This window comes from Erpetoichthys calabaricus, chromosome 1 (genome assembly GCF_900747795.2).
Source record: "Erpetoichthys calabaricus chromosome 1, fErpCal1.3, whole genome shotgun sequence".
NCBI classification, from domain to species: Eukaryota; Metazoa; Chordata; class Cladistia; order Polypteriformes; family Polypteridae; genus Erpetoichthys; species Erpetoichthys calabaricus.
Window position 1 is genome coordinate 198,293,369 of NC_041394.2, and position 19,668 is coordinate 198,313,036.

Below are 19,668 nucleotides of genomic sequence, written 5' to 3' on the forward strand. Positions count from 1 at the left end.
GTATTTTAAAAATACACAGAACAGATGTTGATGTTGCATAGCCTGAGATTAAGTTCTGATGAATGGAAACTGCAAAACATAATGGGAGAAAAGGGAGACTGGCTGAGATGTAACCTATAACACACAATGTTGGGTATTTTGACTATTTTCTTCTCTCTTTCAATCAAATTAAAATCAAAATAAAGGCCTGAGCGAAACTGATACAGAATTGATTTTATCTCCAAAACAGACACGGAGATACCAATGGGTACATGTCCAGAAGAACAGCATTTAGATATTTAATTAGTGAACCATGGACTTCCTGTAATCAAGAAGGAGTTTGATGCTAAATGTGCTATAACCCACATGCGACAGTACACAGCAGCAGGGATGCTGGGGTCTCTGACCTGGGAGCATTTCTACTTTTGAATCTCAGTTTCTATCTTCCTTCCCAAACTCAATTTATCTTGTAATCTGCTCTCCTTTACATTAGACAGTTATCAGCTGAACCCTTACCCTTTAAAGTCTTAAATTAAAGTCATCTTACAACAACATGCACATTGCTTCTGGCAACCAAAGCTTTGTGGTTTGCCTTGCTACCTTAAATGTGTTTACTGTATAACGAAAAAAAAAAGCCTCTTGCAACTGGCTGACTTCTGTAGTTTCACTTCCACTAGAGTCTGAAGATGAAATAAACTGATTTGCTTATTATGGACACATTGCAAAGAAATGACAATGGCTTCAGAAAATATGTTTTTACTCAAAAGCATTGCATACCTAGACTGGTGCATTTTAACACATTTGTTTGAAGGACAAATAGGCATTTGGCAGATGAGTTTAGATGTCACTTTTTCTAAAACAAAATGGGCTCTCCTCACAACCAGAAAGGAATTTGTAGGGTACAGTACATCTAAACATATTTGTATGCTGTTTCTTTTTATTTCCTAGAACTTTCACTCAAGTCTCTCATTTGAAACACATAAATTAAAAGCAGATGCTGTCATTTTTCCTCCATTACCTAATATAAGGTTCTCTTTTTCATGTTTTTTTTTTTTTTTTTTAACTTACTTTCTTAAAACTAGGCAGAGCAGTAATGTTTTCAGACATTAGGCCAACAGTTTATTTTTTATCAGCTGAAAGTGTAATGTTGTTCACTTAGATTTAAAGAGCAGAATCAACAAGCAGGTTAATTGGTGTGGCGGACGGCCGGGCTGTCTCTTTTTTATATGGGGAACAAGCATGGACTGAACAGTACCTCCCCTGTGACGCTAGATGGCAGCCCCCATGGGTGGCAGTGGTGCCACAGATTCCCACATAGCTCCATGGGAGATGGAGTTCTCCACAACCCAGTTGGGATCCAGGGGTGCTGCAGTTGTTCCTGAGCCCGTGTGGGCGGCTCTTCCAGCCACACCCGGAAGTGCAACTGGAAATAGGTCGTCAAACACCTGGAGCACTTCCAGGTGGGCTATAAAGGGAGCCATCAGCTACCACTCTGGGAGCCAGAGTAGGGAGGAGGGAGTCAAATCTTGCTGGAGAGGAATGGAGCAGATAGAGAAGAAAAAGTATTGTGTGTGTGCTTAGTGCTTGTTGGGACTGTGTTGTGCCTGTGGGAAACGGGGAAGGCAATGCCCACAGGCAAAGAAAAACTTGTTTTTTATTAGTGTACCTCCCGTGTCTGTCTGTGTCGGGTCAGGCGCTGGTATAGCACCATCTACTGTCACACTGGCAGCTCCAAATTGACAAAATGAGTTATTGTGGATGTTTACAACTGAGGTCTGTCTAAGGTTAGTCCCTACCTTTCACCCATGGCTTCTGGGGCAGTTCTGGTACCCTAGACCCTTGAATAGGAATAAGTGGGTTTGTTCGTATTGGTTTAAAAAGTAGACAGATGCAAAAGTGACACAAAAGGAGCTCCCCAAGCAGATCAAGGCCTATTTCAGAGACCACTGTAATATCAAATCTAATATTTAGCAATTCACAAATTTAACAAGAATAGTTTCATTACACTGCACTGTCTGAAAACCTGAAGAATGAGTTATGATGCTCTGACATCATAAGTACTGAGATCTCTTAACATAATGAAAGTTAACAAATGACAAGGGGCTGGTATAGCAGGAGTGGAATTTAAAAATTTAAGAATGATGGAAATATTTCAAATAAAACACAGCAACTGGCTAACAAGATTCAAAGTATTCAATATTTTACAAAGTATCTAAGTGTACCAGTTTTACAAATGTTGTCTCCCATCAACCAAAAGACCTAAAAGCCAGTATTGTCCTTCAGCTGAAATACATAGTAGGGCTTGTTCACATCACCATGCAAGAGGGACGCAGCAACTGCCTTATGTCTTATAAGAGACGCATGCTTGTTGAGGTGAAGAACTGACTATTTCAGAGTCCATCACACAAGCAGCACAACCTAATCGTAAAGAATTATTATTATTATTAATCTGAAAGTAAGCCACTGCAACACTTACAGGAGGGTACTGAGCTGTGAGACAAGAAAACCAGTTTACAACAAAGTGTTAGTGATATGCACTGCATTCATGCATAAGTCATAATAATTCTAAACCCTTTGGCCAATAATTCAAGAGCAATAAATCCATGCTATTAATATAACCCACAAAAGACATCAATTAATTTAAGCAATAGTTAATGCTACTGCCTTACATCTCCAAGAGTTCTTGGCTCAATTCTTATATTGGCCATTATCTGTGAAGACACAGCACATTGTTCCCAAGTCTGAATGTCTTTTCCACCCTCATGCCAAAGACATGCTGGTTAGTTTGACTGGGGACTCTAAACTTTGCACTGAGTGCGTGAGTGTTCATGCGTTAGTGAGTAGGCCTCAAGTGTGATCTGGTGTTCATCTACTCTCTTTATCCTTAAATAGTTACAACTAAAAAACACCAAGCAGAGAATAATGTCTGTTGTGTGAATGTGGCTTGGAACTTTTACAAATCTCTGTTCACACAGCCAGACAACACCTGTTTCAGAAAAAGATCCTCATATTTTTCTGCCACAATTCTTAACAGGAAATGTGTATTGGGTTCAAAGCCAGTATACCTTCTGTGATGTCACTATTGCGCAAAAAAAATCATTAGCACAGAAATGTTACTTGCTTTAGGATGTCTTCAAATAGATGGTCCATTTCACTGTATAACATTATCCCCATGATCAGTAATGGCATGCTTACTTTGCAGAGGGACTTTGAAGGATACAATATTTATGACATGTTAACCTGGGACTACTGCCTTCTATTATAACAGAGCTGGAATTACTCTAATATTCTGCTAAACAATCTAATCCAGTCAGAGAACCATGGCTGTTCTCCATCTTATTTTTGTCAACTACTCCTCTAATAGAACTGTTTGTCAGAGGAATGTTAACCACATTCTTAGACATTTTTGCAAAATGCTTGAGCGAGGTGTACTTTTGAGATACCTTTAATTTTGAGTTTTTTTCCATTTTCATCACTTCTCATTCCATCCTCTTGTCCCAGTCATACTTTCTATGACATGTCTTGTCAGATTTAGTGGGACACCATGCAAAAAGGAGGATACTGGAAGTCAACAGAGCACATGTACAGAGAATTTCTAAACTCCCAAGTGTCCTCAAATAGCTGTGAAAAGATAAAAGGCTACTTCAAAGTTCTAAAGCCAGGACAAAATTCAGATTGCTCCTCCTGAGGTTCATGTCTCCATTTCACTTCACCATAGAGGCTGATGAGGGTAATCCTTCAAAAACTACAATACACTCGCTTCTGCACTTAATTAAAAAAAAAAATATGGGCCACCACCAGCTTCACACTGCCAAGCTTTCCGTCACAACCGTAACTTCAACCACTTCAATATAAATTATAGTAAAATGTTACTTACTGGGCAGCACGGTGGCGCAGTGGGTAGCGCTGCTGCCTCGCAGTTGGGAGATCTGGGGACCTGGGTTCGATTCCCGGGTCCTCCCTGCGTGAAGTTTGCATGTTCTCCCCATGTCTGCGTGGGTTTCCTCCGGGCACTCCGGTTTCCTCCCACATTCCAAAGACATGCAGGTTAGGTGGATTGGCGATTCTAAATTGGCCCTACTGTGTGCTTGGTGTGTGGGTGTGTTTGTGTGTGTCCTGCAGTGGGTTGGCACCCTGCCCAGGATTGTTTCCTGCCTTGTGCCCTGTGTTGGCTGGGATTGGCTCCAGCAGACCCCCGTGACCCTGTGTTTGGATTCAGCGGGTTGGAAAATGGATGGATGGGTGGATGTTACTTACTTATACATAGATAGCTGGAATTAACCAAAGTGAAACTTAGTCCAAACAATACCTATTGAAGATAAAAGTGATTTTTGTTTATCATTTCTTATGTATGTGTCTCCTTCTGTATAAAATGTATATGTTTACAGAAATATGTAGCATTTAGTATAGTATATGCCATGTATAGCACCTGGTGGAAAAATATAATAATTTTATATTGCAAAATAATTACCTATGTTAAACTGCTTTTAGCATTCATCATGTAGAAATAGCCATCTGGTAAATTTGCTACAAAAATGTACAGCGTTGCCAAACAATATGACATGTTTTTCCATAGTGATTCTGAATTGGACGAGCATTAAAATTATTATCCAGGAAGTACTGTAAACTGGGAATAACACTATTTAACCACAGACTATTTTGGTGGCTGGAGCAGACTACTAATACAAGATATTTATAGATGTTGTTCAAAATTAATACAAAAACTCAAGAAATAATGGCTTAAACCTTTACATTATATATAGAATACTAATTTGTGTAATGCAGGGGGAGGGAATATGTATAAATATAAGAATGAAAAAGTGAGACCTTTAGAACACTATAAATCTGAGTTTTTCTTTGGGTGTCACATGATTAACTTGTACTAGCAGATTAACATTAATTAAATAAAAATTATTTCTGTGATGTACCTATAGAGAATATACTTTCTATATTGCATACTTTAATTTCTGTACTTTCCCAGCAAGCATCAGGTTCTTGAACCTTTCAAAATCTATTTGTCACAAGTAAATTCTGATGTCATTAATGTTGCACAAATTATATAGTTTAACATTTTCAAAATAACCTCAGAGTCACAAGAGAAAGAAAAAAGAGTCTATCCCAGCAGCACTGGGCTAAAGACATGAATCAATACCAGACAGAATGTCAGTCCATCTCAGGACATACTCTCACAAAACCCATACAAGGACAATTGGGATTCACCAGTTAAATTAACATTCACATCTATAACATACAGGAAGAAAATTGGATATGGAGAGATCAGCAAACACAACACACACAGTATTGTGACACTGAATCTAAAACAATAGGATTCAGTCTCTTTTAAAATATGGCTTCTAGAAAACAATTGTTGCTAATGTCATGTCTACTCTTGGAAGTGTATCCTGGCAAATGCAGTTGAGGGTCCCCTTCAGATAATGCTCCCATTTCTGACTAAAGTCTGTGTTTTGGCAGGAATAAGCTCATTTATGTGTGAACCTGGTTCAAACATTCATCTTCTCTCTCCAACTTTATTAGTAATGCTTCATCCAGAACACTTATTTTCCCTTTTCCTTTCAGAAAAATGTAAGGATCTTTTTCTAAAACAGGTGTTGTCGGGAAGAGGGTGTTGGGGCAACTCTGTTTTTTGAAGTTACTTAAGTGATGCACATAAAAAGTAAACAAAAAGCATGACTATTTGTTTCAGAACGTAAGAATTTAGGCAGAACAGCAAAGACAGGGGTGCCCAAAGGTCTGACCTGTTGGACCAAATGATATTCCTAGTTTTGGTTCATTAGTGTTCCAATTCATGTGTTTCATGTCTCACCCAAATTTCCTAAAATGCAGTGTGCATATTTTCGCTGAAAGTGGCTCCAAATTCTGTGTGCTGTTGGCCTTACCTTCTTCACAAACAGGTCACACCACTGTTCCTTCCCCTCTGTAAAAAAAATGCACTTTTCTTTAAATCAGCTGTTTGTGTTCTGCTAACTCTTTTTATCCAGCTCCATTTTCTGATTTTATTACAAAATTAAAGCAATTTGCTATACAAAAATTCAGAGGCAAACATGGCCTTAATTTTGTTTTTGGCTGCATACTTGGATTTCAGTGAAGGAGTTTTGAGAATGATTATCATTGACCACCTGATTTATCTCATCATGTATACAAACCTGACATATTCATTATATTTTCTGTTCAATAACTGAAAAATAAATTCTGCCTAAAATTAGTACTAATCAAAATGACCATTCAAATTTTCTTATATCAGAGCAACATGAATTAGGAAAAAAACAGCATTATTCAGAATTCCTTCATTTACACCATCAGATTTACAAGACACGTGAGATTAATGTTATTTTCTATATCTGTCCCTTTTTTACATTTGTCCCCATTTCCGGGTTGTCTCTGTGAAGATAAACTTCTCATTTCAAGATGAATCCATCATTTTAAAATTCTTCTGCTGTTTTCAAGGTACTCCATATAAGTGATCAGATAGTTGTGACTGCTCATGCCCATGAACTACTTTCTAAATTAGCCCCTAAAATAGACTTATGAATTTAACTGCATTAACTGAAGAAGAATGCATTCCAGGGGTGCTTGTGACTTTATAATGCGTCACAGGCTTTTTCACTGTGTCACATTTTAGTTGCTGGACTAATGGATACTACATTGGATTAAAAAAAAAACCCAACGAGTCCCATAAGTTTAATATTTTACTAATTTGTTTTCAACAGTAGTATAAGCCTTTTTTGCAGGCCAATGTCTCTGTAATTCTGTGCTGCCGTGAACATATCAAATATCTTATTTTCAGAGCACTCTGCCTCATGCTCCACAGCAGGATTATGAGCTCACCAACTCAAATGTCTAGCCAGTATGGCAATATTAATTTTGAGTAAAAATAAGGAGTATTTCGTTTGTCAGTTACTAGTACAGACTAGGTTTGAAACTAGTCTTTTGATTTGCACTTCCTATAGCTAAAGCTAGTTATGCCTGTGTGGGGTTTCCTCTGGGTAGTGTTATTTTCCTCCCACACCCAAAAAGCCGTGCAAGCTAGGTTAACTGAAGACTCTGAATTGTACCTATATGAGTAAGTATAGATATGTGCATAATTTATCCCTTTAATAGAATGATGCATCTTCCATGGTTGGCTTCTGCCTTATGCCTATTGCTGCTGGGATAGGTACAGATCATACAGCCCAGAATTGGAAAAAGCACTTAGTAAATGAATCAACAGATGCACAGACATCTGTAGCCAAGTCTATTATATTTAGAGGAGAAATGCAAAGTCACCATTTCCTAACTAGGGCCACTGTTTAAAAGCCAGTGATCCACTGCACTCTTAGTTTTAATCTTTCAATTCAAGTGTGAGATGCTGTAAATTAAAACCACTGCAACCCACATCATCAAGCTCTCAAAACATACATGAATCATGTATTTTCCATAACACACCACACATTTTCACTTTATTTATTTTTAATTGTCTTGAAAGAGAATATTTCTTCTTTATTAAGTTAAACTGCACTTTGTTTTGTAAAATTTACGCATAATTCTTGCAATCCCACAATGAAATTTAAACTCTAGCAGATAATGAATACTGAACCTTAGTGAATGTTGCTAAAATTGTAGATAAAATATGTTCTTGTCTTTACCTATTCTACAACAAGATTCATCTTTAGATGATGCCCCGAGCAAATGGCTCTAAAAGGTCCTTGTTTAGCATCTGAAAAATTACATTGCATGTGGGAGAGTCTGAAAGTTATCACTAACAACAAACAACAAATGGTACTCCGAAACCTTAATTAGCACTTCACTTTCCAGATGAATGTAACTTCTCATCAGCATCAAGCACAAAGTCCACTGTAAAAATACCAGCTTAAGAACAGAATGTTTGCTAAAACTTCATGAAAAAGGAGTCTCAAGCAGGTAGCAACAAGGAAAGCAGGTCCCCAGTCTTTAATCCAGACTTCTAAAAATCTTCCTGAATAATTAACCTTTTCTTTCCATTATTATTATTTCACTATTGATACATTTATCCAATGTGACTTAAGAAATGAGGATGCTATATAATTGTTTACAATCATTTTTAAGTACTGGAGCATAGGTGGGTTAAGTGACTTGCAGAGGATTACACAGTGAACTGGGGTTAGGAATTGACCCAGCAGCCTTGTGGTTCAAAATCCAGGGTCTTGACCACTGCAACACACTGCTGCAGGTCATTGCTTACCAAAACTAAAACATCATGACTCCTGCCCAGTATCTCTTGTGTGACAAACTAACCACTCACATGACAATTCTAATTACCCGATCTTTTAAAATAATAGACCATCTCTCTCTCTTTGGTTCTACACAACTGTTCTGACAAACACTCTGATGGGAGAGACACCAAGATTAGGTGCATATACAGTACACGGATTCCAAAATGTACTTCAAATCATTCCCTCACACTAGTTTTAGTACTAGTAAGATCTGACCCTTAGATAGATACTTTATTAATCCCAAGGGGAAATTCACATACTCCGGCAACAGCATACCGATAGAAAAAACAATATTAAATTAAAGAGTAATAAAAATGCAGGTAAAAACAGACAATAACTTTGAATAATGTTAACGTTCCCCCCACCCCGGTGGAATTGAAGAGTAAAATAGTTTGGGGAAGGAACGATCTCCTCAGTCTGTCAGTGGAGCAGGACAGTGGCAGCAGTTTGTCGCTGAAGCTGCTCCTCTGTCTGGAGATGTCACTGTTTAGTGGATGCAGTGGATTCTCCATAATTGATAGGAGCCTGCTCAGCGCCCGTCGCTCCGCCACAGATGTCAAACTGTCCAGTTCCATGCCTACAATAGAGCCTGCCTTCCACACCAGTTTGTCCCGTCGTGAGGCGTCCTTCTTAATGCTGCCTCCCCAGCACACCACCGCGTAGAAGAGGGCGCTCACCACAACTATCTGATAGAACATCTGCAGCATCTTATTGCAGATGTTGAAGGACGCCAGTCTTCTAAGGAAGTATAGCTGGCTCTGTCCTCTCTTGCACAGAGAATCAGTATTGGCAGTCCAGTCCAATTTATCATCCAGCTGCACTACCAGGTATTTATAGGTCTGCACCCTCTGCACACAGTCACCTCTGACGATCACGGGGTCCATGAGGGGTCTGGGCCTCCTAAAATCCACCACCAGCTCCTTGGTTTTGCTGGTGTTCAGGTGTAGGTGGTTTGAGTCGCACCATTTAACAAAGTCTTTGATGAGGTTCCTATACTCCTCTTCCTGCCCACTCCTGATGCAGCCCACGATAGCAGTGTCGTCAGCGAACTTTTGCACGTGGCAGGACTCTGAGTTGTATTGGAAGTCCGATGTATATAGGCTGAACAGGACCGGAGAAAGTACAGTCCCCTGCGGCGCTCCTGTGTTGCTGACCACAATGTCAGACCTGCAGTTCCCGAGATGCACATACTGAGGTCTGTCTGTAAGATAGTCCACGATCCATGCCATTAGGTATGAATCTACTCCCATCTCTGTCAGCTTGTCCCTAAGGAGCAGAGGTTGGATGGTGTTGAAGGCGCTAGAGAAGTCTAGAAACATAATTCTTATAGCACCACTGCCTCTGTCCAAGTGGGAGAGTGATCGGTGTAGCATATAGATGATGGCATCCTCCACTCCCACCTTCTCCTAGTATGCGAACTGCAGAAGGTCGAGGGCGTGGCATACCTGTGGCCTCAGGTGGTGAAGCAGCAGCCTCTCCATGGTCTTCATCACATGTGACGTCAGAGCGACAGGCCGGAAGTCGTTCAGCTCACTAGGACGTGACACCTTTGGGACTGGGGTGATACAAGATGTTTTCCAAAGCCTTGGGACTCTTCCCTGTTCCAGGCTCAGGTTGAAGATGCTCTGTAGAGGACTCCCCAGCTCCGACGCACAGACCTTCAGCAGTCATGGTGATACTCCATCTGGACCCGCTGCTTTGCTGGCACGAAGTCTCATCAGCTCTCTGCTTACCTGCGCTGCAGTAACTGTGGGTGGGGATGTCTCTCCTATGCTGGTATCAGCAGAAGGATGGGTGGAGGGTGCAGTACTCCGAGGTGAGAGTGGGTTAGGGTGGTCAAACCTGTTAAAGAAGATGTTCATTTGGTTTGCTCTCTTCACGTCTCTCTCGATGGTGGCACCCCGCTTCGAGCTGCAGCCAGTGATGATCTTCATCCCATCCCACACTTCCTTCATGCTGTTATTCTGCAACTTCTGCTCCAGCTTTCTCCTGTACTGCTCCTTCGCTGCCTTGAGCTGGACTCTGAGTTCCTTCTGCACGCACTCTAACTCCATTCGTAATTTGATAATAGATAGCATAACTGGTAGACATACAGGTGTGTTAAATAACATCAAAAAAGCCTTATCCATTGAAATTTAAGCAATGGAGTTACTAATTCTTTTCCTGACTCAGACTATATAGAAAAATGCAAAAATGACATCTTAGTAATTAGACTGATCAATAACAGTGGCATAACAGACAAAGTCTGTTAGAAATACAACCTGGATATTAATATCACTAAAAAACAAAGTGATTTTAAAAGACACATTTGCTGAGGTACGGCGGCTTAGTGATAATTTTTACTTCAGCCTAGTTACTGGGTGTGTACTGTTGCCCACATCGGCATGTTAAGCTAAACTGGAGACTGTCAATTAGACTGGTTTTGGTGGGTTTGTCCTGTAATAGAGTTGAGGTCCTTCAGGTGTTCTTTCCTGACTTGTACCAGTGCCTCACAACCCTAAATTGGATTAAACAAATTGGAAAAATAAATGGATGGACAATCATGGAGGAAGTAGCATGGAGTTGTCACAATTATCAACTTACAGATACCTGACAAACTGGTTTGAGTCACTATACAAATGTCATACCCAAAATAAGCACCTTCAGTTTGGAAAAAAGAAGCTTTAATTTTTTAAGTGTCCTGACCGACAGCATCAACAGGGGTAGGGTTTCACAAACGTTGGGATGTGATTTAGCACCATCTCCAAAGTGCTATTCCCAATACTGCCACCGCTGCAGACTAGGGATGAGGATACGACGGTATCAAAGCACAGATCTGTAAGTTCACAGATCAGTAGGTTCAAACAGTTTTGTCCATACCTCCCTCTTGTCACATGCAAACTGGAGCACACTTACTGTCCCACTACTATTAAAACCTAAATGCTTTTAAATGTAAATCAGTTATACAAAAGGCCAGATATGACCACAACCTGATATACCGACAAGCCTGTTATTAGACAGTAAAAGCTCTGTTAATATTACCCAAGCCAGAAGTTCTTGTGTGCTTTTGGAGGGTTCAATGTTTATTACTACGTTTGTATTTTTCTTGAGCTTCTGTAAAGTCTTCATTTTTCCTTGGGGACAAACAAAATATTACTTACTTATCTATCCAACCTTTGCCACTATGGTTGTCTAGCATCATAATAGTTACAGATCAAGCACATCAGGACTAAGAACATAGAATCACAAGAAAGGTTTGTGAGAAAATCCTGACAATTCACAATTCTGTCTGTTCCCTATTTAGTTCTGAGATAGTCAACCAAGTTGACTTGTCTGATCCCTAGTTGTCTCCATCTGCTTGCATATAAATCATCTCCCTGACTGCCTTTGAACCTGGACAGCAACAAAGTGGCGCCATCTAATATGAACCAGAAGTACACAAAAACTTGTTGCTTATTAATACCTTCACTATTTCACTTTCTTTTATTACCATCAATAAATGAAGTTTTCAGTCTGGAACCCAACCCTTTCCCTGTTTCGTGACTCTTCTTTTACAATAAATGTACAATATTATTTATAGTATTGCCTTTCTAGACTGCTATATTGTATTATCGCATTCTCCATTTCTGTTTATTTCCCTAAAAGTACTTATCATATCTGTATTGGTACTTATCTAACAAATAAGGAAAAATCCCAAATATATTGGAAAATAAATGCTTTCCATCCATTATCAAACCCACTTCATTAAGTTCTGGGTGTCTGGGGGCAGTACGTAGCCAGGCTGCATCAGGCAGAACGTTAGGAATATCAGTCCACTACTCACCAACACTCACTTTGTTTCTTAATGCCATTTCATGTAATGTAAAAGTTTTTGGAATATGGGAGGGAAAAAAAAAAAAAATCCGGAGAAAATCTCTACAGAGACACAAGGTTACCAAGAAACAGGTAGTGTCTGGGAATGCATCAGAACTAGGGAACTATATGTATAAAGACATGAATTTGAAACTCCCTAAGAAAGACGAAGACAAAAAATTGAGATTTCAATACTGTACGTAGCAATTAAAACTGAATATAAATTAATGTAATGTTTAGCATCTGAACAGGGTTCATATTAAACAGAATCATGACAAACACTTAAACCCTGCTGGACTTGTCTAAGGCCATACAGTGTCCAGAAATGACTAACAAGGTAAATAGGCTGTCATGGTTATACAGCGTGGATCCTGCAGCACAAGTCAACAAAGGTTATAATCAAGCTGTGTAGCAAAATTATGAGGACTGGTCGTAAAAATGTGCACATCTTTACTTTCCAAGGAGGCTAGGCAAAGTCCAATTGTCTCATCAGATTCTAGTAAACCTCTACCACAGCACCAATTATATCACAGTATGGTATGGTAACTGCATGCTCTCAGATGGGAAGTCTCAGCATCGGGAGGTGAAAACTACCCAGCAGGTCACTTATTACCTGCGACTGAGGACCTCCAGTGCAAATGGTATCTGCAGAGAGCACATAGCATCATCTGGGACCCCTATCATCACATCCATGGTTTGAATACCCATTTACCATGTGGGAGGCAGAACAGGAGCCTAAGTACCAGCACAAGCAGGCTCTGGAATAACTTCCACCCTGTAGCAATCATCCCGCTGAACTCAAAATCCACCCTTCCTACCTCTCCCTAGGACTCTGTACCCTGCACAGGTCTATCATGTATGCACTATAGTCTTAAACTATTAACACTTCAGAACTATCAAGGCTCTGCACATTTCTATTACTTAAACTTTTTATATTTTACCTCACTTATTCCATTCATATTGTACTTGCTGTATACAATGTCCATATCGTATTTCAACCCTAACCAACCATTCTTTACATACTCTTGTCTGTACAACCCCTCACTACTGTATTATATCTGAATACTTGGAATTAATTTCTATTTGCACTTCTGGTTAGATTCAAAACTGCATTTCCTCAACATGGTACTTGTGCAGTCTTCAATAACAACAAAGCTGAATGTATTCTGATCTAAATATTATGTGCAGTTTTCAGCTCTGTCTTCCAAGAAAGTTGCAAGAGTGCAGAGAAAAAGTCAAGAAATGCTGCTACTTATACCAGGACTGCAGGGTTGGAACTATGAGGAGTTCAATCTTGTCAGTTTGAGTAGACTAAGATTAATTAGCAAGTTACCTGATGAAGGGTGAAAAACTATGAGACGTCAGTCAATATGTCAAGTTGTTACTTTAAAATGAGTTATTCAAAAAGGGGGGGGGCAGCATTGCCATTGTTAAGGCAATTTTTTCATAAATGACACAAAAAATTAATTTTCTGGGAAAAATGCCAATATAAGGTAAAACCTACCAAGGCATCCATTTTCTTAATCAGGTCACGGAACCATGTGATAAAATTTGATAAAAATGTGTAATTTCTTTATATAGCACCTTTCCCATAGTCATACAGCTTCACGAAGATTTAAAAGTGCACACAAGATATAGAAGCCCAGAACAAACTCAATAAATAACTGAACAGATCATAATAATTGTAGTGGGGTTCTGGGAAGTAAAAAACGTGAGGGATATTTAATGTTTTTGATTTAATATTGGACACAGGCCAGGAGAATATGATGACAAGAAATGTTTGGCTGTTCTGGTCAAAACCTGATCCTATAACCATCTCTGCTTCTTACCTTATTCTTCCTTGGTTGACCGCTGCTTGATAGGACTTTACTGTCTAATTTTACTACATTTGATTTATTTCAGTCTTCCTCTTGGTGGTTTCTGTTTGTGAAAGGCGCTAGAGAAAAGTCAAGCAAAATGACTTTTCTCTACATTCATAATGGCTAACACGGTACAACACCCTAGTACCACAGATATGAAAGGCGCTATAAAGATTGATACTAGCATCGTTCAGGTCCCAGCCGCGCCTAACTGACTAAAGTCTCATAAAAATTGATGGACGTGACTGCATTTCCTTCTTCAAGGTAAGTTAAAAAATAGTTCAAGAAATCACTGACATGAAAATGCGCTGCAACCGCGTAGCACCCTTCAAGGCGGTAGTGACGGGGGCTCGCTGCCCTCGTATACTTCAGATATATAGCACTTCTACTCTAAGGCTTTCGGTTATTAATTGTGCCAGGCGAGTTGTACTGAAAAATCAAGGGGTCGATTGCTCAGATTTCCCACTATCGTCAGATCTGTCCGACAAATTTCCACCCTTGGCTGAAATGAAAGCTGGAAAATAAGCGCGTCGGCCTCGTCGTAAAAATGAAGCAAAAGGCGGCCGACAATGACGGGATACTTTTTAAATAATGCTACTTCAATAACCTACAGTGAAATTCAAATTGGGAGTTTCCAAAGGAAAAAAATAATAAATCAAAGGAATACGCCAGCTGTAAACCTAAACGTTACAGTAAAAGACAGAAAAACACACCCGCAATAGGGGCTTTTGTTGATCTTAGAATGGTAATATCTGTCAAAAGTAGCCCCAACAAAGCACCACTGATTATTTTAAAAAGTTTTTTTAGGCGTTTTTGTTTTCCCTTCCTCCAGGTGTTGCCAATTCATAACTCGAGCCCACTGCTAAACTGTTCTGCTTTCCACCAATTCACATAAGCAGAGGCGCTGTGCGTAATGAGGAGACTTCAACGAAAATGCAAGTTGCCAAAGAAAAGAAGCAAGAAATGCCCTCAGCAGCGAGGGCTTATAGATCTTACCATTATAGATACCGGAGAGCTTCTCCACTTCTTCCATCTCCACGTCCAGACGCACATCATCTCGGTCATTCATACTCATTCTTAGTGAAAAAAGTCAATAAATGCTTTAAAACGCGAAAGAGTCCGCCGACACAACGTGCCGCTGAAGTCAAAAAAAGTTTAAAAGAATGGCTGCCCGTCCTGTGGTACAATAAGAGGGCGTTTACCAAAGAATGACCCCGATGGAGTTAAAAAAGAAAAAAAAAACTACAAGATTCGGCCGTACATAGTAGTGTGACGCAAATGAGCAGGAACTGCTGGGTACGATTGTTAAGATACGCCGCACACGCCCCACACACAAAACGAGTTTGACAGCCGCGCTTAAAGCTGCAGAAAGAGAGAGAGAATCATAGAGTCATCTCGGAAATAAAGTGCGACCTAACGACAGACCGCTGATAACATCAGTTAATAGCACGAAAAAGCCATTATCTGCCTTTATCACAGTGATAAAAGAGACCGGCTTCGTGAACTTAGCTTCTTAACTTGTTAATTTGGCTAACTGTTCCAGGGTTATCTTGTGTACGCACGCTGCTGCCCACCCTTTCGTCGCATTAGATAAGATGAAGTAGTTTTCATAGTACCAAGTGGCGCAAATCCAATATAATTTCACATGTTAACATCATTGGTATTTGGGTGGCATGGTGGCGCATACATTACCGCTACAACAGCCTAGTAGCCCGCTTAAAGATTCTGAACAAAAATTCTCAAATCACCGTGGTGAATGTGTTCGTGTATTGGCCGCGCGGTTGTAGTAATGTAAAACCGTGGTCCTGTGTGGATTTATGTGTAAATGTGGAGCCTGTCTTGCTCCCTAACACTAAATTAGATTAGTTACATTTGGAACATGGAGAGTAATGGCACAGAGGTAGACCACAATTCCTCATGATCCAGATTAAGAAGGTTAGGAAAATATAGAGAGATGGCTGGTAGCACAAAGAGTGAGACACGAACAGTATTATGATCCTTAATTTAGACTAGATAATTAACATGAGGTGATTTAATTTGCATATTTGTACAGGACATTATTAAAACAGAAAATTCAAACAGTTAGCAATGCTTCCTCAATGAACTGGTGTTTAAAGCCTGTCCAGTCATTGTCTCTGTGGAGTTACAGTGTTTTGCCTGTGCATGTGCTGTTTTTCCTTTATATAAGCCAGTTTATCTGCTATATTTCAAAACCATGCTGTTTAGGTTGAATGGCACCTGCAAAAGGACATGTATGAGTGTGGTTGTGGGTCAAGGTTAAGATCAAGTTTATTGTCATGTGTACATACTGTACTTGTAGTGCAATGAATAAATAAATAAATGCATTAAATAAACAAAAAGTACACAGAGCATGTGATACATATATTATAGTGTTCTTTGTCCGGGCCTGAGAGCAGAATGATTCCATACGATCAAGACTAACTTATACAACAAAAAACATAATATTACATACAATCAAGTTGTACTTAATAAATTAAGAATTCAGCCCCTGCCCGAGAGAAAGAAAGGAGAACCAGAGCAAACATTTAAAAACAGCAGAGAAGGGAGAATGTCCTTATCCCCGATTTAAATGCTTATTCTTAAATTGTATTAATTAGATCTTGGTATATTTAAAAAAAAAGTTGTGAACAGATCCTCTAAGTGAGAATTTAATTTTTTTCCAGTACAGAGCATCATTTACCCACTGACTTATAACAGGTAGGCTGGGATTCTTCCACTTTGACAAGATAAATCTACGTGCTAGTAGTGTGGTATAGGCAATTACAATCTCCAAACACAGTTGTTAATGAGTTAGGAGTGATTGTGATGCCAAGGTTGTCTGATAGGCATTCAAAGATTTTTATCCAGAATGATGCTATTTTGATGCTCTCCCAAAACATATGGCCCAGTGAGGCTGGAGAAAGATTGCAACATTCACAGGTTGAATCTTGGCCTGGATACATTTTGGACAATTAAACTGAATGATTAAATGATTTGCATATATGGAGCTGGAGTGTGTTCTATGCATGGCTGCCTTCCTCTTCTTTTCTGAAATGTTAAGTGAAAGATCCTTTCCCCACCGTACTCCGGGATCATTGAAAGGAAGAGACCTTAATATGTTTTTATATATTACTGAGATGCTGTCTGAGTCTTCAACATTGATCAGTATTTCTTCTAGAATGGAAATGGGTGGGATGTGTGGACAATTGGGTAGGTTACTCTTAGCAAAGTGTTTGATTTGAAAGTAGTGGACAATTTGTGTTCATGAGAAGTTAAATTTGAACTGCAATTGTTCATAAGATGCAAAGACATTATCTCTATACAATTCTCTAAGTGTTTTAATCCCAAACGTTTTCCAAACATTAAATACTGTGTAGGTTTGAGGAGGCAGAAAAAGGTGATTATCATATAGAGGAGCAGCAGATAAAAGCTTCTCTGACATGAAGTGCTTCTTGCATTGATTCCATATTCTGAGTGATTGATGGACAATTGGATTATTGATATATTGATAATTTGTGTTTATTGAGGCAGAAAGTAGGGCGTATAAAGAAGTACAGCAAGATTTTATTTCTATTACAGACCAGGTTTGTGTATATTCATCAGTTTGTGTCAATGTCCAGGGGCATCATGTATACAGTAAATGGTGCATACTCACAAAAATGGTGCTTACACCCGTTTCCACGCTCACTTCGAGATGTATAAAAACTAAACTTGGCATAAAGCCACACACATTTTCACGGCAGCCTTCCCCCTTGTATATGTAAGTTTCTGCTCAGTTTTTCAAACTGGTGGCACCCAGCATCAAAGCAGTGCTACTGTTTCTGTGGTCTGTTTTTCTTTTTAGATTAACACCTAGGATGAGGGTTTTATTAAATACATCAAATTAAATTACATATCATTTACAAACTTAATTCACTTGATTATAATCATTCTGTAACAATATAATGGGGCATGTACTGGCCAAACTATTCCAACTACCATTCTAACAACCTTTAGCATTGTTAGAAGATATCGCAAATGAAAGAATTAGAGTGCATTTTATGATGACTGGCTTCTAGACACCCCCCAAGCACCCTCTTGGAGCTGTTTGCTGAACTGGTGCCGGCTTCACAAAGGCAGACTTTGAGGAATTATGCTCTACCTGCTACTTTGCAAGTTCTCTCCACTGTCAGGTTTTTAGCTACAGAAGCTTTTCAATATGAACTTGCTGAACTGATTGGGTATTTCTCAGTCATCACTGAGTCGCAACTTGCCAGATGTATAGGATGATATTATCCGCTTGTCATCCAGACATATAAGATTTCCTTACACTGTGGTTGAACTGGGAAACGTCAAAGAGCAATTCTTTCAGAAATGTCAGGTTTTTCAAATGTAATCGGAGTGTTCAGCTGCATGCACATTGCTATTGCAACGATGCCGGACAAGTTAACATCAGCCAGGGATGAATTACCAAAAGAACGAATATAGATGGAGAATCTATAAAAACAGCAGCTCTGCACAGTCACAGGTGCCTTTTCGAACTACTGTGCAAAAGGCAAGTAGTCCTTTTAAGGGACACTACACTATAAAGGCACCTTCAGAGAATGAATTTGTTTTGAATATGTAAATTGAAAGCATTTCCACTCTAATAACATGCAGCTCTGTAGTGCACTGAACGTGTGTTGCATTGTGCAAGTATATAGTGTGCTTCATAATGTGTCACACAATCATGGCTTTCCCGTACCTGAAGAGATTGTGGTATGGTGAACCTGACCATGGCCCACCAAATGATCAGCCAAATCGAACAGCATTACAACTTCATTTGAATGTAATTAGCAGATTCTAAAACAGGTAATCAGATGCAGCATTTATTTTTTAACCAATTAATTTAATTTGTGATCAACATTACATGGTACAATCCTTATATTCCTTAGTTCATTGGCCACATCTCTTACAGCATCCACTATTGCATTTTGTGACTTACAACAGCATCCGTTTGCACACAGCCAGATGATTTCCCACCGGTTTCCGAGGCAGAGGTTTGTGTGCCGCCAGCACCTGAAGAAGAGCTTGGCACAGCCACAGCATTTCTGCCTGACCACTGCATGGGGGTCAGCTTTTGTAATATTGTCTGAAACAGAATAAACAGACAGCCTGCTGCAACTCACCTTTTCACGTCGACTGTGATATCTGACCACTTCTTTCTTATTTCGGGCACTGTGCAACTTTCTGACCTTGAACATTCAAGTGTCTCCTCTACGCTTTTTTTGCCTATACCACTGCATAAGCCAACAAATAGTATGTTTCTCCTTGCCTCCACTTCTCATTCGCTGCAATTCTTCTTTTTTTCACATGATTTTGCCATTGTTTTTTAACCAAAGACTGAATGGAAGGTGATGTTTATATTGACTTGCTTATTAAAATATGTACAACTTTGTGAGGAGTCGGTGTGGAGCAGAAGGCATGTTCACATGCATTACATTTCACGCTAATCAGGATTTATGGAGCAAAAGTGCATGGAAGTTGACTTGCGCAAGTTTTTGTGCATCTGAATTTTTTTGTGCCTACGCACATTTCCACTTTTGTCTGTACACCATGTTTAAGTATGAATTCTATGCACAGCATTATACAAGAGACCCCAGGTCTTTTGTATAATCGCCACCCAATAATAAAACTGAATGTTATTCAATGCAATGCCTCCTTCTGCTTTAGGTCTTTGTAGAGTTGCCTTTCAGATGCATGGATGTCTCAGATTCTAAATAAATTACGTT

The 19,668-nt window shown here is 39.4% G+C and overlaps 1 protein-coding gene across 2 annotated transcripts in view; it reads right to left on the reverse strand.

Annotated features, from left to right (window-relative positions):
- Nucleotides 1-15,287, reverse strand: part of ano6 (anoctamin 6) — a 143,103-nt gene extending 127,816 nt beyond the window's left edge. For both annotated transcript variants that reach the window (XR_007933806.1, XM_028810683.2), the window contains exon 1: nt 14,915-15,287. Coding sequence is in view for 1 of the 2 variants with exons in the window: in XM_028810683.2 (XP_028666516.1) it covers nt 14,915-14,993 (79 nt within the window). In the remaining variant the exon portion in view is untranslated. The remainder of the gene's footprint in view (nt 1-14,914) is intronic.
- Between the last annotated feature and the right edge of the window lie 4,381 nt (nt 15,288-19,668).